The sequence below is a fragment of the Bos indicus genome, chromosome X (genome assembly GCF_029378745.1).
Source record: "Bos indicus isolate NIAB-ARS_2022 breed Sahiwal x Tharparkar chromosome X, NIAB-ARS_B.indTharparkar_mat_pri_1.0, whole genome shotgun sequence".
NCBI lineage: Eukaryota > Metazoa > Chordata > Mammalia > Artiodactyla > Bovidae > Bos > Bos indicus.
The window spans coordinates 2,446,551-2,466,600 of NC_091789.1; the positions used below are offsets into that span (position 1 = coordinate 2,446,551).

The following is a 20,050-nucleotide window of genomic DNA, read 5'->3' on the forward strand; positions in this document are numbered from 1 at the left end:
GATATATCTTTATAAATAATGGTTATAAGTCAATTTACATTTCAAGAGATTTATCAGTTTGTTACAGTAGCCATCTTGGTTTTTTTGAGGGATTTGATATAAGTCAAAATAATGAAGCTGTTAATAATACACCTTCCTATTCTTCACAGAGTGTTTTTGAAAAATATATAATAGTGTATATACAATATTTGCATTTGGTTAGGTCTACTGAATGCATTGTCTGGAAAAGCTTTGACTAAGTTCACAGATGTTCTATTTTTTTCCCCAGCCAGTAAATGCTGTTTAATACTTAGATTAATATTTATACAATGACATTGGCCATACAAATCCTCCCACTTTGTTCCTGTATCACAAATGAACAGATCATAGAATTAATTGTCCACCTAATTAATTTAGGGATAGGGTAGAGTTGCCTGATAAAATACAGGCCTCCCAGTTAAACCCCAATTTCAGATAAACATACTTAAACTGGAATTTAACTGAGCTACCTATATTTATCATTGCTAAATGTGGCAACCCTAGGTGGAGGAGAAGCAGAAGGAGACTAGTAGGTATGGGCACAGTTGTGAGACTTAAATACAAGTGAGTATGTAGTGACAAGGGTCGCCTTTATTTACTCTGGCATGAATACCAAGATTTTTGCAATGTTAATTTTAAGAGTCCAGCTCTTTTTTTCTTTGTAAGTGCATTCCTGAAAACAGACCTCAGAAATAACAAAACTTAGTATATTGTTCAGAGATACATGGCATTTTAAAAATAAGTAAGGGAACAGTAAGTCAGATCTGGGCTAGTGGTTCCCTCTGAGACAAAGGCATCAGAATACGGCACACAGTAGCTGCTCTGATCTTGATGCTGTTCTCACTCTCAGGTAACCTAGTGAGTCACAGTTTAGTTTATTTGTTGTGCTTCATAATTACATTTTACTCTTGTACATATCAAATATATAACAACAGTTTAAAAGTTAAATTAAGACAGACTAATTAAGAAAATTAGCCAAATGCAAAGTTTCACTGCTTATACTTTCCAAAATAAAACCAAAGTCAAAAAAGTCAAGAGGCAGTCATTTCTGTCTTATCTTCTCTGGATTAGCCGTCCTTAGTACTTTGTATCATCCTACTCAGTTTCTGAAACATTCACCAAATTGGTTTCTCTTTTGGATATGTTCCATTTTATGTTTCTTGTAAAATATGGTATCCCAGTGACACGTGATATTCTAAAGTGTGTTGTTATTAGTGGGAAGTAGAGTAGAATTTACCCCTGCCTTGTTCAGGACATAATAGTTTTGTTTTGCCTGCCAATACAGGAGACATAAGAGACACAGGTTCAATCCCTGGGTCAGGAAGATACCCTTGAGAAGGAAATGGCAACCCACTCCAATATTCTTGCCTGAAAATCCCATGGACAGAGGAACCTGGAGGGCTACAGTCCATGGGGTCGCAAAGAGTCAGACACAACTGAAGTGACTTAGAATGCATGCAGTTCAGCCTAAGATCACACTAGCTCTTTCAGCAGTCATATGCTGAAGTCATAGCAGTCTTTTATGACTCTTTCAGCAGTCATATCACAGCCTTTACTCTGTCTGAGCAATCAACAAAAGTACCTGAGTGTTTTCATGTGATTTGTTAAATCACATCTCCCCAGTCATGCATTTTGCATTTATCCCTACTACATTACATTCTGTTAAGATTTGGCCAGTGGTTCTGACCTGTTGAAATACATTTTTGGATACTGTCAGCTAGTATACTCCCTAAGCCCTCCAACTTTGTGCCATCTGTAAATTTGGTAGATAGGCCATCGGTTTCTTCTTTTAAGACATTAAGAACATCAAGTGAATAGAACATCAAGTAGGATAGAGCACAAAAAAAATTAATATTTCCTTATGGTTTTTCATTGATCCATTAATCAGCACACCTTGAGTTATGTTTTGCCAGTTATAAACCCACCTAAGTGTATTCTAGACTACATCCCTTTGTTGTCTAAAAGGATATCTTGAGAGAATTATAAAATTTAGTACAAATTTTTAAAAAAATATCCAGATTTTTTTGTGTGTACGGTATGCTCTTTATGTTCTCGGCCAGTAACCCTATCAAAAAAGAAAATTAATTTTGCATGTTTAGCTTTCTGCAAATGCTTATTCTTAAATAAGAGTATCTTTTCCCTACACCTAAGGCCCTTAAACCATTTATTTCATCATGTGTTTAAGAATTTTGCTTGACATTGACATCAAGTGAATTTGTTTATAGTTTGTAGCACTACCTGCTTTCCAGTGTTGACCACCAAAGTTTTTCCTAATATCCTCTTCCATACTCTGATTCTTCAGAGGTTTTAGAGATTGAACTCCATAAATTCTCAGCTTTTGCTAGGATATAATTTGTCTGGGATAGAAGAACTGAACTCATTTAGAGTAGCCAGGTATTTTTATCTCTTTGAGTGCTTTGGAATTCGATTTCCTCATCCTATAATTTATTTTTCCCTTTCTGGTTTGACTATCAGCAATCTTAATTGGAAAGAAAAATAATCAATATATCTTTCACATATGTACATTCAGTCAAATCGTGTCTGATTTGATAGCCTGCCAGACTCCTCTGTCCATGGGATTCTCCAGGCAAGAATACTGGAGTGGGCTGCCATTTCCTTCACCAGGGAATCTTCTTGACCCAGGGGTCAAACCCGCATCTCCTACATTGGCAGGCGGATTCTTTACCGTCTGAATCACCAGGGAAGCCCAGCCTATTACATTATATAATTTATCCACGTATAAGCAGACTGCAGTTTATTTTTGTTACTCTTGTTAATATAAATTAAAATAATGAAAAACTGTCTCTGGTATTTTTTAAATCTTCTCACATTCTGAGCAACAGTCTTTCTGATACTGTTCTTATAGGTTTTTGTACTTTTCCTTGGGTGTGTGTCCATTCCATCCCTCCAATCTCTTCTGCATGTTCTCCTTTAAAATATTCCTTATGACATATCGCCATGGAGATGCAGTCAACAAAATTCAGACAATGAGAAATTCTGCAGGGTGAACAACCTAGTGTTTTTGTTTGTTTGTTTAAGACTTATTTAAAGAGCTGTTTTAGATTCACAGCAAAACTGAGAGGAAGGTACAGAGATTTCCCACACACCCTTCCCCCAACACATGTATAGTCTCCCCCATTATCAACATGCCCTCGCCAGAGTGGTACTTGTTACGACTGATGAACTTCCATTGACACAGCATAATCACCTAAAGTCCAAAGTTTCCCTTAGGGTTCACTTTTGGTGTTATAGGTTCTATGGTTTTGGATAACTGCATAATAGCATGTAGCCATCATTATAGTATCGTACACAATAGTTTCACTGCCGGAAAAAAAAATCATCTTTAGGATGAACAGCCTAGTTCCTCGATACATGAACTTCAAAAAATAAAAAAATGAAAGGAAACCTACTGATTGAAAGAGACATATCAACTGATTATGGCACATGAAGCTTATTTGGATATTGATTGAAATGGACCAACTGTAAGAAAAAGTTTGAGACTATCTGGGAAACCTGAATGTTTACTGTATATAATAAGGAATTGCTAAATTTGATAATAGTGTTATAATTATATTTTAGATACATATTGAAATTTTTATGGGTAAAGATTAAATAATTTATGAGATTTGCTTCAAAATAATCTGGCAAGGGAGTGGAGGGAGGCATATTGATATTGATCACTATTGACCATGGTCAACATTTTATACATATGGGTTCATAATATTATCCCAGTTTGTACATGCTTGAAATAGCCATAACTAAAGGTTGGAAAAACTGCCCCCAAATAATTTTTATGTTCACATACATTGTTACTGGCAGATTCATAACTAAAACTCAGGTATCCTGATTCCAGTTCATGTTCTTTTACTAAGTAGCTAAACTTACAGCCTTTCTACTTTGAGATTGGTGTCATGGTGCCCTTTCAGTCTTTGGGAACCCCCAAATCTTCACTGGAGAATTTGTGGTGGCACTTTTAGATAATTAAGACTTTAATAAATGGCCAGTTTCACTTGACTGGCTACCTGCCCGTGTGAAAGTAGGAAGAGATTTTAGACTTTGTGGGGTAAACTGACAGGCTGCATGTGTTGTTCAAATCAGTAAAGAGACCCGGGTCCTAGACCTAATCAGACCCTCATCTTAGTGTAGCTCTAGGAGAGCGTGGGAGAAGGCAATGGCACCCCACTCCAGTACTCTTGCCTGGAAAATCCCATGGACAGAGGAGCCTGGTAGGCTGCAGTCCATGGGGTCACTGTGGGTCAGACACTACTGAAGCGACAGCAGCAGCAGCAGGAGAGCGTGACCTTGTCTGCCTTGTTCACTACTTTCCAACCAGTGCCTAGCCCTGTGCTGGTACGAGGTAAGCAGTAGGTAAATGTTGAATGAAGGTATTAATTTAACCTTCTTCAGCCTTGTTTTCCTCACATTGAGACAGTGGTCTAAATGAGTCTTCCTTCAAACACTGAAGAAATATATATTCTTACCTTCTTACTGATCTAAAAAAAAAAATCCTTTTAGGACTTTGGAAAGAATTACTTTAAATTTCTTTTTAACACCAGGTAGTATCTATAGGTAGTATGCTCACTTTTAACACCTGGGACAGAAAACTCAGTTATGTTGTATCAAAATCCCTTAAAAGTAGCCTCTGCATTTTCTGTTGGATTGATTTTGTTTCTATTAAGTGAATGAATACGAACCAGGGTCTCCTGCATTGCAGACGGATTCTTTACCAGCTGAGCTATGAGGGAAGCCCACTGTTCTCAACATTAGTAAATTAGAGAGTCAGGTTTATTAGCAAGTTGCAAAATCAAGCTCAGGCTTCCCAGGTGGCTCAGCGTTAAGGAATCCACCTGCCAATGCAGGAGACATGGGTTCAATCCCTGAGTCGGGAAAATCCTCCAGAGAAGAAAATGGCAACCCACTCCAGTATCCTTGCCTGGGAAATCCCATGAACAGAGGAACCTGGGGGGTACAGTCCACTGGGTTGCAAAGATTAGGACACAACTTAGCGACTCAAAAACAACAAAATCAAGCTAAGAGAGTTATAAATAAAATACTGCATTGCTTGCATATTTTGAATTGAATGCAGTATTATTGAAAGGATTTGACATTTAGCTTTCTATGGAAACTTAGTGAACAGCTTTTAGATAAGTTGTAATTATTGTCGTCAGATCCAAATCCCAGTGATTAGCACCTACCTTTGGAAGTAATGACCTTATTATTCTAGTAAAATTTTACCTAAGGTGTCTGAAAGTTATCACTGGATCAGGTCAGAGTTAATAAAAGAAAAAATAATTCCTATACTGCTCTGCAAAATGACCAGAGCAATGTTTTGATGCTGTGTAGCATTTTAAAAATAATGTTGTGTAGATACTAAACTGCATTGGTGGTGGTGGTTCAGTTGCTAAGTCATTTCCAGCTCTTTGCAACCCTGTGGAATGCAGTACGCCAGGCTCCTCTGTCCTCCACTATCTCTTGGAGTTTGCTCAGATTCATGTCCACTGATTTGGTGATGCTATCTAACCATCTCATCCTCTGCTACCCCCTTCTCCTTTTGCCTTCAATCCTTCCCAGCATCAGGGTCTTTTCCAATTAGTCAGCTGTTTGTATCCAGTGACCAAAGTATTGGAGCTTCAACATCAATCCTTCCAATGAGTATTCAGGACTGATTTCCTTTATTATTGACTGGTTTGATCTCCTTGAAGTCCAAGGGACTCTTCAAGAATCTTCTCCAACACCATAATTTGAAAGCATCAATTCTTTGGCACTCAGCCTTCTTTATGGTCCAACTCTCACATCCATATATGACTACTGGAAAAACCACAGCATTGACTATATGGACCTTTGTTGGCAAAGTAATGTCTCTACTTTTTAATATGCAGTCTAGGTTTGTCATAACTTTCCTTCCAAGGAGCAAGCGTCTTTTAATTTCATGGCTGCAGTCACCATCTCCAGTGATTTTGGAGCCCAAGAAAATAAAACTTGTCACTGCTTTCCATCACTGCAGTGATGGGACTGGATGCCAATGATCTTAGTTTTTTAAATGTTGAGTTTTAAGCCAGCTTTTTCACCTTCTTCTTTCGCCCTCAAGAGGCTCTTTAGTTCCTCTTCCCTTTCTCCCATTAGAGCAGTATCATTTGCATATCTGAGGTTATTGATATTTCTCCCGAAATCTTGATTCCGGCTTGAGCTTCATCCAGCCCGGTATTTTGCATGATGTTCTCTGCATACAAGTTAAATAAGCAGGGTGACAATAAACAGCCTTGACGTACTCCTTCCCCAATTTGGACGCAATATGTTGTTCCATGTCCAGTTCTAACTGTTGCTTCTTAACCTGCATACAGATTTCTCTGGAGACAGATAAGGTGGTCTGCTATTCCTATCTCTCTAAGAATTTTACAGTTTGTTGTGATCCACACAGTCAAAGTCTTTAGAGTAGTCAATGAAGCAGAAGTAGATGTTTTTCTGGAATTCCCTTACTTTATGATCCAACAGGTGTTGGCAATTTGATCTCTGGTTTCTCTGCCTTTTCTAAATCCAGCTTGTACAGAAGTTCTCAGTTCACGTACTGCGGAAGCCTAGCTTGAAGGATTTTGAGCATAAGCTTACTAGCATGTGAAATGAACGCAGTTGTAGGGTAGTTTGAACATTCTTTGGCATTTCCCTTCTTTGGGATTGGATGAAAAACTGACCTTTTCCAGTTCTGTGCCCACTGCTGAGCTTTCCAAATTTGCTGACATATTGAGTGCAGCACTTCAACAGTGTCATCTATTAGGATTTTAAATAATTCAGCTGGAATTCTATCACCTCCACCAGCTTTGTTCATAGTAATGCTTCGTAAGGGCCACTTGACTTCACACTCCAGATCTCTGTCTCTAGGTGAGTAACCACGCCATCGTAGTTATCCCGGTCATTAAGACCTTTTTTGTGTAGTTCTTCTGTGTATTCTTCTACCTCTTAATCTCTTCTGCTTCTGTTACATCCTTACTGTTTGGTACTGAACACAAATACCCTAGCTGCAAAAGGAAAACTCTAGAATTAAAATGCTAAATGGATAGGAATGGGAGAAAGCATCTGTCACACATTGATTTATGTTCAAACATGAGGTTTGTTAGTATAAACTCAATGTAGTGAGTGCATGAAATTAACTTTTTACAGAAAATAGGATATAATGAATTAAAATATTCTATCTGTATTATAAGTTGCTGAAATGCTAACCTTAAAATTGCTTTTATATTCAAAACGTGAGTGCAGGCTACACTAAAAATCAGTATTTGATCTGTAAGCCATGTGGGTTTTTTTTTTGTTGCTGTTGTTTGTTTGTTTAGTAGAATACCAGTATTTTTTTAACTTAGACTCTGTTTTGAAGCTGTTTCAGAAATTGTTTGTTTTCATGTTTAATAGTACCATTGATAGACATTGTCTTTAATTTCAGAAACTATGCTGCAAAATCAAAGATTTACTGCATTTGTAATTAGTAAGAATATGTTGGAAGATTCTTTTTATGCTATCAGGTGATGAAGGTAGTTTCACCCGTTAAAGTCATATTTTTGTTCAGCTTTGTAAGAAGCACATTTCTTATTTCAGTGAAGCTTTGTTAATCATATATTTAAATGTGTCAAAAATATTTGATTTAAAAATAACCTATGGTAAAAACTTTTGAAATGAAAATTGAACTTTTGAAGTTCTCATTTTGGTTTCTAAAAGTTTTGTTTAAATGTGTGGTAAATTACCAATATTTAAATATATCTACCTGTTACTTCGGTTTTCTTAAAAATTTCTCACATGTATGGGGTGTAATAAAAATTACTTTATTTACTTTTGTATGGGAAAATTGGGAATTTTTATGGGAAGAATCACTAACCTTAACCTTTAAATAGGAGGAATCTAATATTTAGTATGTACAGAAAAGTTTGAAGGAGTATTTTTCTAGTTAACTAGGTGTATCAGCGTATTTACCAGACATTTCTGGATGTGTGTGTGTGTGCTGGCTTATGTTCATGTTTTCTATGATGTATCTCAAATTTAAGGAAAATCAGAGGGTATAAAATTTAGATCATTAATCATGGTATAAAAATTACATCTTCACTCCCAAACTAATGAAGGGTCTCAAAATAAACTTTCCTAAAATTACAGAACTCTGAAAACCCTTGCTTAAAGGTCTTGCAGCTAGTTGGTTGGGAAAGCCAAGAGTAGAACTAAATTTTCTTGATCTAGTCCCTTATTTCTCCTGTCCCCAAACTCGAACATGAATAAATTGTCTTTAGGCACATAATCACTCTGAAACAGTATAATATTATCTCTACTTTGAATGTATAGACTGAGTTACAGATAAGAGTTGAATGGTTGTCTAGGGAGATCCTCATAATATCTGGATTCTTTCTTTACCCTACAATTCCATTTTTAAAAACCCGGTTTCCCAGACTAAAAGCAAAAGATAGAAAGGGAGGGGGAGGAGAGCTTTTTAAGGCAGGCACATGGCCAACTGTATAAAGTGACCACTTCCATTGAGGAGGGAGATGTAAAGCTATAAAACCCAGACATTCCAATCATGGTAGCCTAGGGTCCTGTAGTGTGAAGGCACATAAATCCTCTGTGCCTTACGGTCCCTGGAGGGCATTACTGTATTAAAATATAGTGTAGTATTTGAGCATAATTATTCTGAATCAGTAGCAAAGGGAAAAATGTATATCGTTTAAGAAGGTATTTTCAAGGGCAAGATTACTGAAATGGCAAGGCTTAGCCTATAATGTACTTATTTACAAGCTGCTTTTGAAATTTGAAATTCAAAAATAATTAAAACACTTTCAGAAGTTTGGCACTGAAAAGAGAAGCTTCATTTCTCTGGCAGTTTTCTATATGGAACATTTCATTATTTCATTTCCTAGCAGTGCCAAATCAATTAGATGTTAATTGTAGTTGTTAAAGGCAGATCAGGATTCAAGCCTTTGACTTAATTAGTTTAGTTCAACCCAAGAAGCAACGCTAATTACCTTTACTTTGGTGTTCATTCGCAGCACTGCTTAGAATATTCTCATAACTGTCATCTTTTAAGGCTTTACACAGAAAAAAGGCAACATTGCAATGTAGTTGAGAGAGTGGACCCTAGAGTCAGACTGCCTAGGGTCAAATTCTGGCCCAGTTATTTACTAGCAGTGCAGTTACCCCATCTGACCCAAGCTTCAGGGTTTTTTTGTGTAAAACAGGGAAGGTAATATACCTCATTGGAAAGTTGTGAGGACTAAAGAAGCTAAAGCAATCAAGTCTTAGCGCAGTTTTTGGCACATGCTTAATAACTGATGGGCATTGTATAATTGTTATTACAAGGCCCCTATTAAGAATTTTTCATGTGGGAATACTAAATAATGATTTACTGTTTCTTATGGTGAAATGAATTGTTGTTTCCACATTTTGGCACATGATACAAATCATTTTAACTAACTTTGCAAATTATAAATATGCTTTCAGGTTTTACTAGGTGCTAATAAATGGATGAAAAAATTTATCACAAAAAAATCTGGTTTTACAGACTACCTGTTAAAGACAAACTCAGGCTTAATCAGACTGGAAGAAGCTACAAAGTATTTTACTACCTACCAAAACCTTAGCAACCTTTTAATATTTACATTATGTTTCAAACATGAGTGGCTTTTCTTATTAGTTTTTTGTTTAATGACATCACAAAATGCAAGCAGGATCCCATTTAATCCCCAGCTCAGTATAATCTGGTGTTTTTCATGTTCCCTGTTGTTAAATAGGCTGGAGCTTTATGGGCTGTAGGGTGTCTTTTCTGTATCCAGAAATTGGTCTCAGGCTGCTCACTACTGACAGACTGCCAAAGTCCCTTGGAGAAACTTGGTGACACTCATTATTTGTGAGTTTCAATGGAGCAATTCAAAGCTGCTGAGGAAAGAAACTACAGCTTATTGTGTGTGCCCCATGTGCTCTCTCACTGAATCCTATGAAGTGTAGATGGTTTTACCCCTTTTCCAAAGGAGGAGATTGAGGCCTGGAGAAATTAAATGAATTGATCAAGATCACACATAAGGTAAACGGCAGAAACAATATTCAAGCAACATCTATCTGCACATGTTCTTTTCACTACATTCCCTTGGCTTTCAAAAGGAAGTAATAAATTACTTTTTATACTTTGTATGTAGTTATATGTAAAGCTCCACCAGAACCAATCAGAACTGTTTCCTTGTATGTCAACAACTGATCTATAACTTAGAGCTCTTTATGAAACCAGTTACATACAAGAGAGAAAACTGTGGTGCCCTATTCTGTTTGTGTTTGTTTTTGTTTTTTTTTTTTTTTTTTGACAGCTAAAAAACCTGATCAGATTTCTCAAAGTGGAAGTTATGAGGAAGGCAGATTTTCTTTTTCTTTCCTTCTCTACCTCATATGGGGCTTAAGTTTTTTGAAAAAATCTTACTTCCTCTTGTCTCTGTACCTCTGTGGTAGGTGATTTTCTTCTTGGTTGGAGTTCAGAATATGTGCTACATGGGAATTTGAGCCTCTTCAAGGTTTTTTGTTTTTGCTTTTTAACCTTTTGTTACTGATTTGATTGCACTTGTCTTATTTTGCACATTCTTTGTGTAGAATCTTGATTCCTTATTTAAAAATTGGAATAGCCTTGGTCCTAATCACCTCTGGATAAACAGGATTTTGTTACTGAGCAGTATATGTTTGCCAGGGAAAACAGGTAATTGGGGATAAAAAAATTTTTGTTCCTGGAAATTATCCTTTATTAAGATGAAATTATATTGTCAGGCTCTGCAATTAAGTGGGCAGGCACTATTTTTTTATACAGCTACCTTCTTTTTTTTAAACAAGCTTTAAAAAACCCCTAAACTAGGATTGTGTCTTAATCATTTTCCTACCCTTAGTCTCTGATAGATAGTAAGTGTTTCATAAATGTTCATTGAATAAAGGGGTTGATTTTCTATTGAGTGGCAAAAGTAACTTTTTAATCACACTTTTGATTAGAGGTCAAAGATTACTCAATTTGGCACATGAGAAGCTTGGTAGTAGGACTTGATGCTTCTCTTGATTCTGCCCCTAACTAAATATGTGACATTGGGGAAAGCCATTTAGTCTCTTAGTTCCTCAGTTTCTTTACCTATAAAAAGAGGCTCTATGGCTAGATAGATCTTGAAGGCACCTTTCTACATAAAATTGTATCATCTGTGATTGCTGCATTTAAAAAATTTAGAAATGGCTTATTAATATTTATGATTTAAAAGCTTCTTAGTGTATAACCCTGAAATATAATAAGCAGCTGTAAGGGTATGTCACTCTTTCATGTTTTGAAGCAGGTATCAAATTGTTCCTATTTGAAGAAAAATATGGGGGGTGAAAATAATCGGTGAAAAGTTACTTTTTAAAATTATCATATCTAAAGTAGCCTGTATTTAAGAATAGAGTTTTGTTGTAGTAAAAAACAAACCAAAAAAGAGCTATGAACAAAAATGGGTGTTCTCTCTTTAAAAGTAACATAAATGTCTAATGCATATGAAACTTCATCCATTGGGCTTCCCTTTGTGGCTCAGCTGGTAAAGAATCCGCCTGCAATGCGGGAAACCTGGGTTTGATCCCTGGGTTGGAAAGATCCCCTGGAGAAGGGAAAGGCTACCCACTCCAGTATTCTGGCCTGGAGAATTCCATGGGCTGTATAGTCCATGGGGTCGCAAAGAATAGGACATAACTGAGTGACTTTCACTTCACTTCACGTCACTATAAATTGAAGAAGCACAAATTAAGACAGCAGTGAATACTTTTGCCTATTGAATTTTCTAAATATTTTAAAATAGCACTCATTTTTGTCAAGGTTATTAAGAAACAGAGATGAAGAGTAATGGGAGAGTAAATTGGCACAACTGTTCTAGAGAGCAATTTGAGAGTTTCTCCAAACACTGAAAAGCCTGTATACTTTTGAGCTGCATTTCCACTTCTAAAGAAATTTGTGGAAGAGTACAAAATTATATTCATATTAATGCTAATTATAGTGTTATATGTCTAGGAAGACAAAAGATACAAACTCAGATCTCTTGGTGGTAAGACTATGGGTCACTTTAATTTTCTTCTTTACTTTTTTATGTTTTCTACATCTTCTGTATGTATAGAAGAGTTTTCTAATTGACAAAATATATAAATGTTTTTAAAAATATGGACTTGCCTTTAATGAGTGTGTAGAAGGATTTCCCTTCTCATAGCCACTATTCAACACCTTCTTGCTTTTATTTCTGAACAGGTATCCAGGAAAAGTTGGGATTTCAGCATTAAAGGTAAGTTGTGCTTTGTGAAAGTCATAAGTGTATTTCTACAAATCGCATACACTTTTCATTCATTTTTCTCTTTTTTATGTAATTCCTCATTTTTTGCTTTTGCTTTCTATTATTTTTTGCTAAGTAATATTATCATTGTATCTTACTTGAGGTGTGATTAAGTATTCTAGAAATACCTAGTTAAATACTGTACTATAAGGAAGGGACTGTAAGTCTTTTGTAGATTTCTACCCATTTTTATTTGGTTTATAATTTTTAGAATAAAGGAACACTTGTATTTGTGCGTGTGTATATTTTATAAAGTAACCAAAACACTAGTATGTTTATTATGGGCACATGTATTTGGTATCATAACCTCATATAAAAATCAATCCTAGCCTTATATTCAAGCAAAGAAATTTGATACTGAGAAATTATGCCAATGAGAACCATTTTAAATACAAGAATATCACCAAACAGAACTATTTACATCAAATAGAATATATACTGTATGTGTATGTTTGTATATGGTAGTGTTCGTGTGTATGTCTGTACATATGTATGTATAATCTCAAACATGCTATAATTTTTTTTCAGTTCCAGTGTCTCTACCTTCTATTTATATACATTGGATACTGATATCTTTGATAAATTATGGGATATTCATATGGAATATTCTGTACAGTGGTTATGAATGAATTAGTTATATACAATAACATGGATGAATTTCAGCACCATGGTGTCGAGGTAGGGGGGAAACAAGTCACAGAAAAATATGTGCAGTAAGATTCCATTTATATTCAGCTCAAAACATGCAAAACTAAAGCATATATTGTTTAGAGATACAAGCAGAATAAAATTAAAGAACAGCAAGGAATGATAAACACAAAGTTTAGGATATCAGTCATCTCTGAGGGGGGAAAGAATGTAATGGAAATGGAGAAGGATATACAGGAGACTTGAAAGCTAATAATAAGACTTCTTTTTATTAACCTGAGTACTTAAAAAAGGTTATATCATAATTCTTTAGTCATTATATGTTATAAAAATCCTTTTATATTAGCTATTTAATAAAACCATTTAAAAAATGATACATGGACATGGTTAAAGTTCACTCAGTGCAAAAAGAAGATGGTTGAAATTGTAGCTTTCCTCCCATTCCTCACCCTCCACCTCCCAGTCCCCTATCCACAGACTGTTGCTGATTATGCTTGTAGATTTTAAAAGCCACTTAGATCTTAAGATATTTTTAGGTTATCACAAATAGGTTTGGGGAATTTATTTTATCTCAGTAATTATAGATTGTCCTTAGCTTGAATAAAATTAGGTAGAAAATGTACATATTTAGTAAATAAAGATGAAGTTAGATATTTGTTTCTTTTTTTTACTTTTTATATTGAAATAATTATGGAGTCACAGAAAGCTGCAAAGATAGTACAGAGAAGTCCTTTTTATCCTTCACCTATTTTTCCCAATGGTTATGTCTTAATTATAGTATAATATCAAAACCAAGAATTTATACTGATGTATAAGTATATAGTTCTGTGTCAGTTTATTACTTGTGTATATTTGTGTAACCACTACCACAATCAAATGAGATTTTATCACCACAGAGATCTTCCTTTATAAAGTCATACCCACCACCTCCCCCACAATCATCCCTAATCCCAGATAGCCACTAATCTGTTTTCCATCTCTATAATTTTGTCATTTGAGAATGTCCTAAAAATTGAATCATATAGTATGTTACCTTTTGAGATTGGCTCAGTTGATCCATCCAAGTTGTTGCCTGTATCAATGGTTTATTCCTTTTTGTTGTTAAGTAATATTCTATGATGTGGATGTACATGGGTTATTGAGTGCTTATTGTGTATAACAGCATATCTGTTGATATCTTAAGCAATCTAAAGAAAAGTTTGATATAGTCCCGGCTTTTGATGACTTACAAGCTCACAGAAGAGAGCTATATATAAGAAGGGATAATAGATGAGGTATTGATATTTGTAGACTGGAATAGATCTTAAGTACTACAAGGAGTTTGGAGGAGGAATGGGAAGGTAGAGCAATGGTGAGGGCAGTGTTACCTGGAATAGCAGAGAAAAGTTTTTGGGAGGAGTTAGAACTTGTGTTAGGCTTTGAAAATTGGGAGATATTTACATAGGTAGATAGAGAAAAAATGGGAAAGCATTATATGTTAGGCGCAGCCATGAAATTAAAAGACGCTTACTCCTTGGAAGGAAAGTATGACCAACCTAGATAGCATATTCAAAAGCAGAGACATAACTTTGCCAACAAAGGTCCGTCTAGTCAAGGCTATGGTTTTTCCAGTGGTTTTTATGGATGTGAGAGTTGGACTGTGAAAAAAGCTGAGTGCCGAAGAATTGATGCTTTTGAACTGTGGTGTTGGAGAAGACTCTTGAGAGTCCCTTGGACTGCAAGGAGATCCAACCAGTCCATTCTAAAGGAGATCAGTCCTGGGTGTTCTTTGGAAGGAATGATGCTAAAGCTGAAACTCCAGTACTTTGGCCACCTCATATGAAGAGTTGACTCATTGGAAAAGACTCTGATGCTGGGAGGGATTGGGGGCAGGAGGAAAAGGGGACGACAGAGGATGAGATGGCTGGATGGCATCATCGACTTGATGGACGTGAGTTTGAGTGAACTCCGAGAGTTGGTGACAGACAGGGAGGCTTGGCGTGCTGCAATTCATGGGGTCACAAAGTGTCGGACACGACTGAGTGACTGAACTGAACTGAATAGTATGAACTAAATAGTATACAAAGGAGAGAATTTGATGGGAGTGTTGAAAGACTGGTGTGACCAATGTAAACATTTCAGTGGTGGAATGTTGGAAAAATAAATTGGGGCCATATTTCCATGAGTCTTGAACGTCAGGTTAAGAAATATGGCCTTTACACTATGAAAGACAGTATGGAGATTCCTTCGAAAACTAGGAATAAAACTGCCTTATGACCCAACAATCCCACTACTGGGCATATACCCTGAGAAAATCATAATTGAAAAAGACATATGTATCCCAGTGTTCACTACATCTCTATTTACAATAGCTAGGACATGGAAGCAACCTAGATATCCATCGACATATGAATAGATAAGCTGTGGTACATATATATATATATATATATATATATAATGGAATATTCCTCAGCCATAAAAAGGAACACATTTGAGTCAGTTCTAATGAGTTGGATAAACCTAGAGCCTATTTATACAGAGTGAAGGAATTCAGAAAGAGAAGAACAAATATTGTACATTAAGGCATGTATGTGGAATCTAGAAAGATGTTACTAATGAGCCTACTTGCAGGGCAGCAGTGGAGACGCAGACATAGAGAACAGACTTGTGGACACGGAGGGGGAAGGAGAGGGTGGGAAGAACTGAAAGAGTAGTGTGTGAAATAGATAGCCAGTGGGGGTTTGCTGTTTGACTCAGGAAGCTCAAACTGGTGCTCTGTGACAACCTAGAGGGGTGAGGTGGAGAGGAAGGTTCAAGAGGGAGGGGACATATGTATACCTATGGCTGATTCATGTTGATGTATGGCAGAGACCAACACAACATTATAAAGCAATTATCCTCCAATTAAAAATAAATAACATTTTTTTTTAAATCTGGGCTTTAAAATTTTAAAGCAAAAGAGTCTGATGGAGAGATGGGGTTGATAGGAATGTATGGATGCATATGACAACTATTTGAGTTTCCTGAGTTGTTTTTTTTTTTTTTTTCTCTCCTCTGAAAAAAGAATGGCGAGCTCATCTCTCAAGCATTTTTTAAAATTTCACTTTAGTCACAGTTAATAACTTCCCCTTCCTCACTACTAAAACAGAAGTGACCTGAATTTTTTAGTAACTAACATTTTTAGCTTAATGTTCTTTAGTAGATAATAATGAAGATTTCTTTGAGTATAGATCACCTTTGTACAAATGGTTTGTGAAACTAGGTCCTTTGGTGGTGAGCTTTTTAAAATTAAAAAGCTCAAATCTTACAACTGAATACTAGGAGGGTACAAATGGCTCTTTAATATCCAATATAAATGGAGGGAAACAATGGTGTGAATGCTGGAAATTGAATAGAAAAACCATACCTTTTAAGAAAGCATGTTTCTCAGGTTCTGATAGGTAGGAGTTAGAGAAATGGCCTGATGGTGGGAACCGGGATTTAGTTGGTACTGTGCTTTTGTAATGGGGCAGCCCATCTCCAAAAGAAGGTAATAACTGAGGACTGTCTCAAGTCTAGCTAAGTTGATGTTGGTTGTCTACAGGCACATGCTTGGCTTCCATTGCTTTGTCATCAGCCTGATTGAAGTGCTGGGGGAAGGGCCTGGACATTAGACCTTACTAAGGAGAGAATCATAGATGACTATATACTAAATCAGATTTTACTAAGAAATCTAGTTAACCTCTTTAGAGATCAGATCATCTGGTAGATACAGTATCACTCCTTAAAACTAGGACTTAGCAGTTGTTTACCTTGTAGGAGTTGATATCTTTCAAAAGTTCAAAGTCTAAGAGAGTTTTTTTAAAGCCAAATAAAATAGAAGCCTAATCACTTCTTGGCAGTTTTGGTCTCTGATCTTTGTAAGTACTTAATTAAATCAAATTAAATTGAGGTACAGGAATTATTGGTATATATTTTTCCTAGGTTAACTTAGGGAAAATATCTGTGGAATTAAGGTAGTACAGTGCTTCTGATTTCCCTACTAATAATGAACAGTTATTAGAAGGTAATTGGAGGAGGACATGGCAACCCACTCCAGTGTTCTTGCCTGGGGAATCCCATGGACAGAGGAGCCTGACTGACTACAGTCCAGGGGGTCACAAAGAGTCAGACACAACTGAAGGGACTTGGCACACATGCATGCATGCAGTTAATTTGTAGGACAGTTGAAGGTGTTTCTCTAATACGCATGAACTGTTCTTAACGATCATCAGCTTTTAAGAATTAGCTCTCATCTTGTCACCATGGCTATTTTAAAGTAGTCAGTGAAGACTTTTCTAATATAATAACGCTTGAGCTATAACACTAAGGATGGTAAGGAACCATCCAGTTGGCCAAAGTATAATTCTGGGATTATGATGGGAAAGGGAGGTGATCAATATAGGTGTGAAAGATGCAGTTCAGTTCAATTCAGTCACTCAGTCTTGTCCTACTCTTTACGACCCCATGGACTGCAGTACGCCAGGCTTCCCTGTCCATCACCAACTCCTGGAGCTTATTCAAACTCATGTCCATCGAGTCGGTGATGTCATCCAACCATCTCATCCTCTGTCATCCCCTTCTCCTCCCTCCTTCAATCTTTCCCAGCATCAGGGTCTTTTCAGATGAGTTAGTTCTTCTCATCAGGTGGCCAAAGTATTGGAGTTTCAGCTTCAGCATCAGTCCTTCCAATGAATGTTCAGGACTGATTTCCTTTAGGATGGACTGGTTGGATCTCCTTGCAGTCTAAGGGACTCTCAAGAGTCTTCTCCAACACCACAGTTCAAAAGCATCAATTCTTCGGTGCTCAGCTTTCTTCACAGTCCAACTCTCACATCCGTACATGAAAGTGAAAGTCACTCAGCTGTGTCCGACTCTTTGTGATCTCATGGAATAGTCCATGAAATTCTCCAGGCCAGAATACTGGGGTGGGCAGCCGTTCCTTTCTCTAGGGGACCTTTCCTAACCCAGGGATTGAACCCAAGGCTCCCACATTGCAGATGGATTCTTTACCAGGTGAGCCACCAGGGAAGCCATCCATACATCACTACTGGAAAAACCAAAGCTTTGACTAGATGGACCTTTGTTGGCAAAGTAGTGTCTCTGCTTTTTAATATGCTGTCTAGGTTGGTCATAACTTTTCTTCCAAGGAGCAAGTGTCTTTTAATTTCATGGCTGCAGTCACCATCTGCAGGGATTTTGGAGCCCCCCCAAAATAAAGTCTGTCACTGTTTCCCCATCTATTTGCCATGAAGTGATGGGACCAGATGCCATGATCATAGTTTTCTGAATGTTGAATGTGAAAAATGCAGGCAGGAGCCAAATCATATTAGGTGCTCATAGACTATGGTAGAGTTTAGATTTTATCTAATACTTCAAATCCCCTGAAACAACTTTTCTCTTGAATAATCTATATAAGATTGGTAGTATTTCCGAAATGCTGGGAGAAATTCAATGAAACAAGTTTTCAGCTTGAAGATATTGGAAGTCCCACAGTCCTACAGAAATATATCTAGCACATTAAATCTTTAGCAATATAATAATCTCTGGAGTAGAGAGATTATCGGAGCCTATCCTGATATTTGTGTAATTGCTACCTTAATATGTACGTATATCCTTATATAACTTAGGTCAGTTAAAAATGGTTATATAGTGACTTTCTGACAAACTCTGTGATGGACACCAAGAATTATGAAATTTTTTTTCTCAGTGTCAGTAGTAGCATTTAAATTCCTGCACTTCTATAAATGTAAAGAAAATTTAAGATGGAAAAGAATACTGTGTTACGATTTGCAAATGTATGATTGTCTTATTTTACCCAAATTTTTTCCAGCAGAAATGCAGGATCCATTTCTACCTTCTTTAACCTCCCAAATATATATATATATGTACGTATGTGTATATGAATGTATACGTAGATATATATGTATTTTTGGTGGGTTTAATTTTCTTCATCTGTTACTGTTTTGGGAACTTCATTTAATACCAGTTAACTTTTGATTCCTTTTATCTGAAGCATATAGAGTTTCCAAGAAAACAACTCTCTGAATATGGTTTGCCACATTTTCCATATTTTTGGAGCAATACTTTGGGAAAAATAACAATTCTGATTCAACCCTTTGCTTAAATTCGTAACCTTTTTGACCTGCAAAAGTACTTAGTAGTTCTTATATTCCTGTACAGTTTTTTAATGTTAAAAAGTTAGGTACACTTTAAAAGAAAATAGCCTATTATAGTAGAAAAATAGAAAATTGCTGATTGGTAACCTTCTTATGAAAATTAAATTGTCCCAATTGGCATAAAATCTCTGGGAATCTATACCCAAACGTCTAAGCCCTTTATGGGCTGTTGATTTATTAATGCTATAATTTCTAATTTGTACCTATTTTAAACAGAGTTTTAAAAAGAGATGTCATCATTTGGTTTGTTCTTTTCTTTTGAAAATAGGAAACAGAGAACTCTGCATACAAAGTTGGAAATGAGTCCACTGTACAAGAACTGAAACAAGATGTATCTAAAAAGGTTGGTAAGATAAAATGTCAGTATTAATTTAGCAGATGTCATATTTATATGGTATATTTAAAGTGGAAATTTTTTTTATATTATTTTAGCATAGTACCCTGTACATGCTGGATGTTCAGTAAATGTTCCTTGAATCTGTTGAATTTGATTTAAAGCACATTATACTTTTTAGAAGTCATTTTGTAATCCAACTAATTGGTAATTTATCTTTGAATCAGTATTTTGAAAAATGTTTTATAATGTATTTTTGTTTTTCATACTTGTATTTTTGTTAGAGTAAGCCATAGCTACTCTTGAGGTTCGTAACAAGAGGTAAAGGTATTGAAAAGCTTAGTGCAGCTTTTAACTCCTAATGTCTTGAGGAGTTAGAGGTTACAAGAAGTCATTACTTTAGTAGTACATTTGATACTTTTTAAGGAATTGATGATATGAACCTTCAGAGGTTGATTTACTAAAAGAGACTGAGCATAAGATAAAAATGTTGACAATGGGTTGTTAACAGTATTGGGATAAAGACCAAGGAGAAAGAATGG

At 36.1% G+C, this 20,050-nt stretch overlaps 1 protein-coding gene across 1 annotated transcript in view; it reads left to right on the top strand.

Annotated features, from left to right (window-relative positions):
• WDR44 (WD repeat domain 44) overlaps nucleotides 1-20,050 on the top strand; it is a 93,383-nt gene that overhangs the window by 16,429 nt on the left and 56,904 nt on the right. The window contains exons 2-3 of the mRNA XM_070784337.1: nucleotides 12,269-12,302; nucleotides 19,443-19,517. Of these exons, the coding sequence (XP_070640438.1) occupies nucleotides 12,269-12,302; nucleotides 19,443-19,517 (109 nt within the window). The remainder of the gene's footprint in view (nucleotides 1-12,268; nucleotides 12,303-19,442; nucleotides 19,518-20,050) is intronic.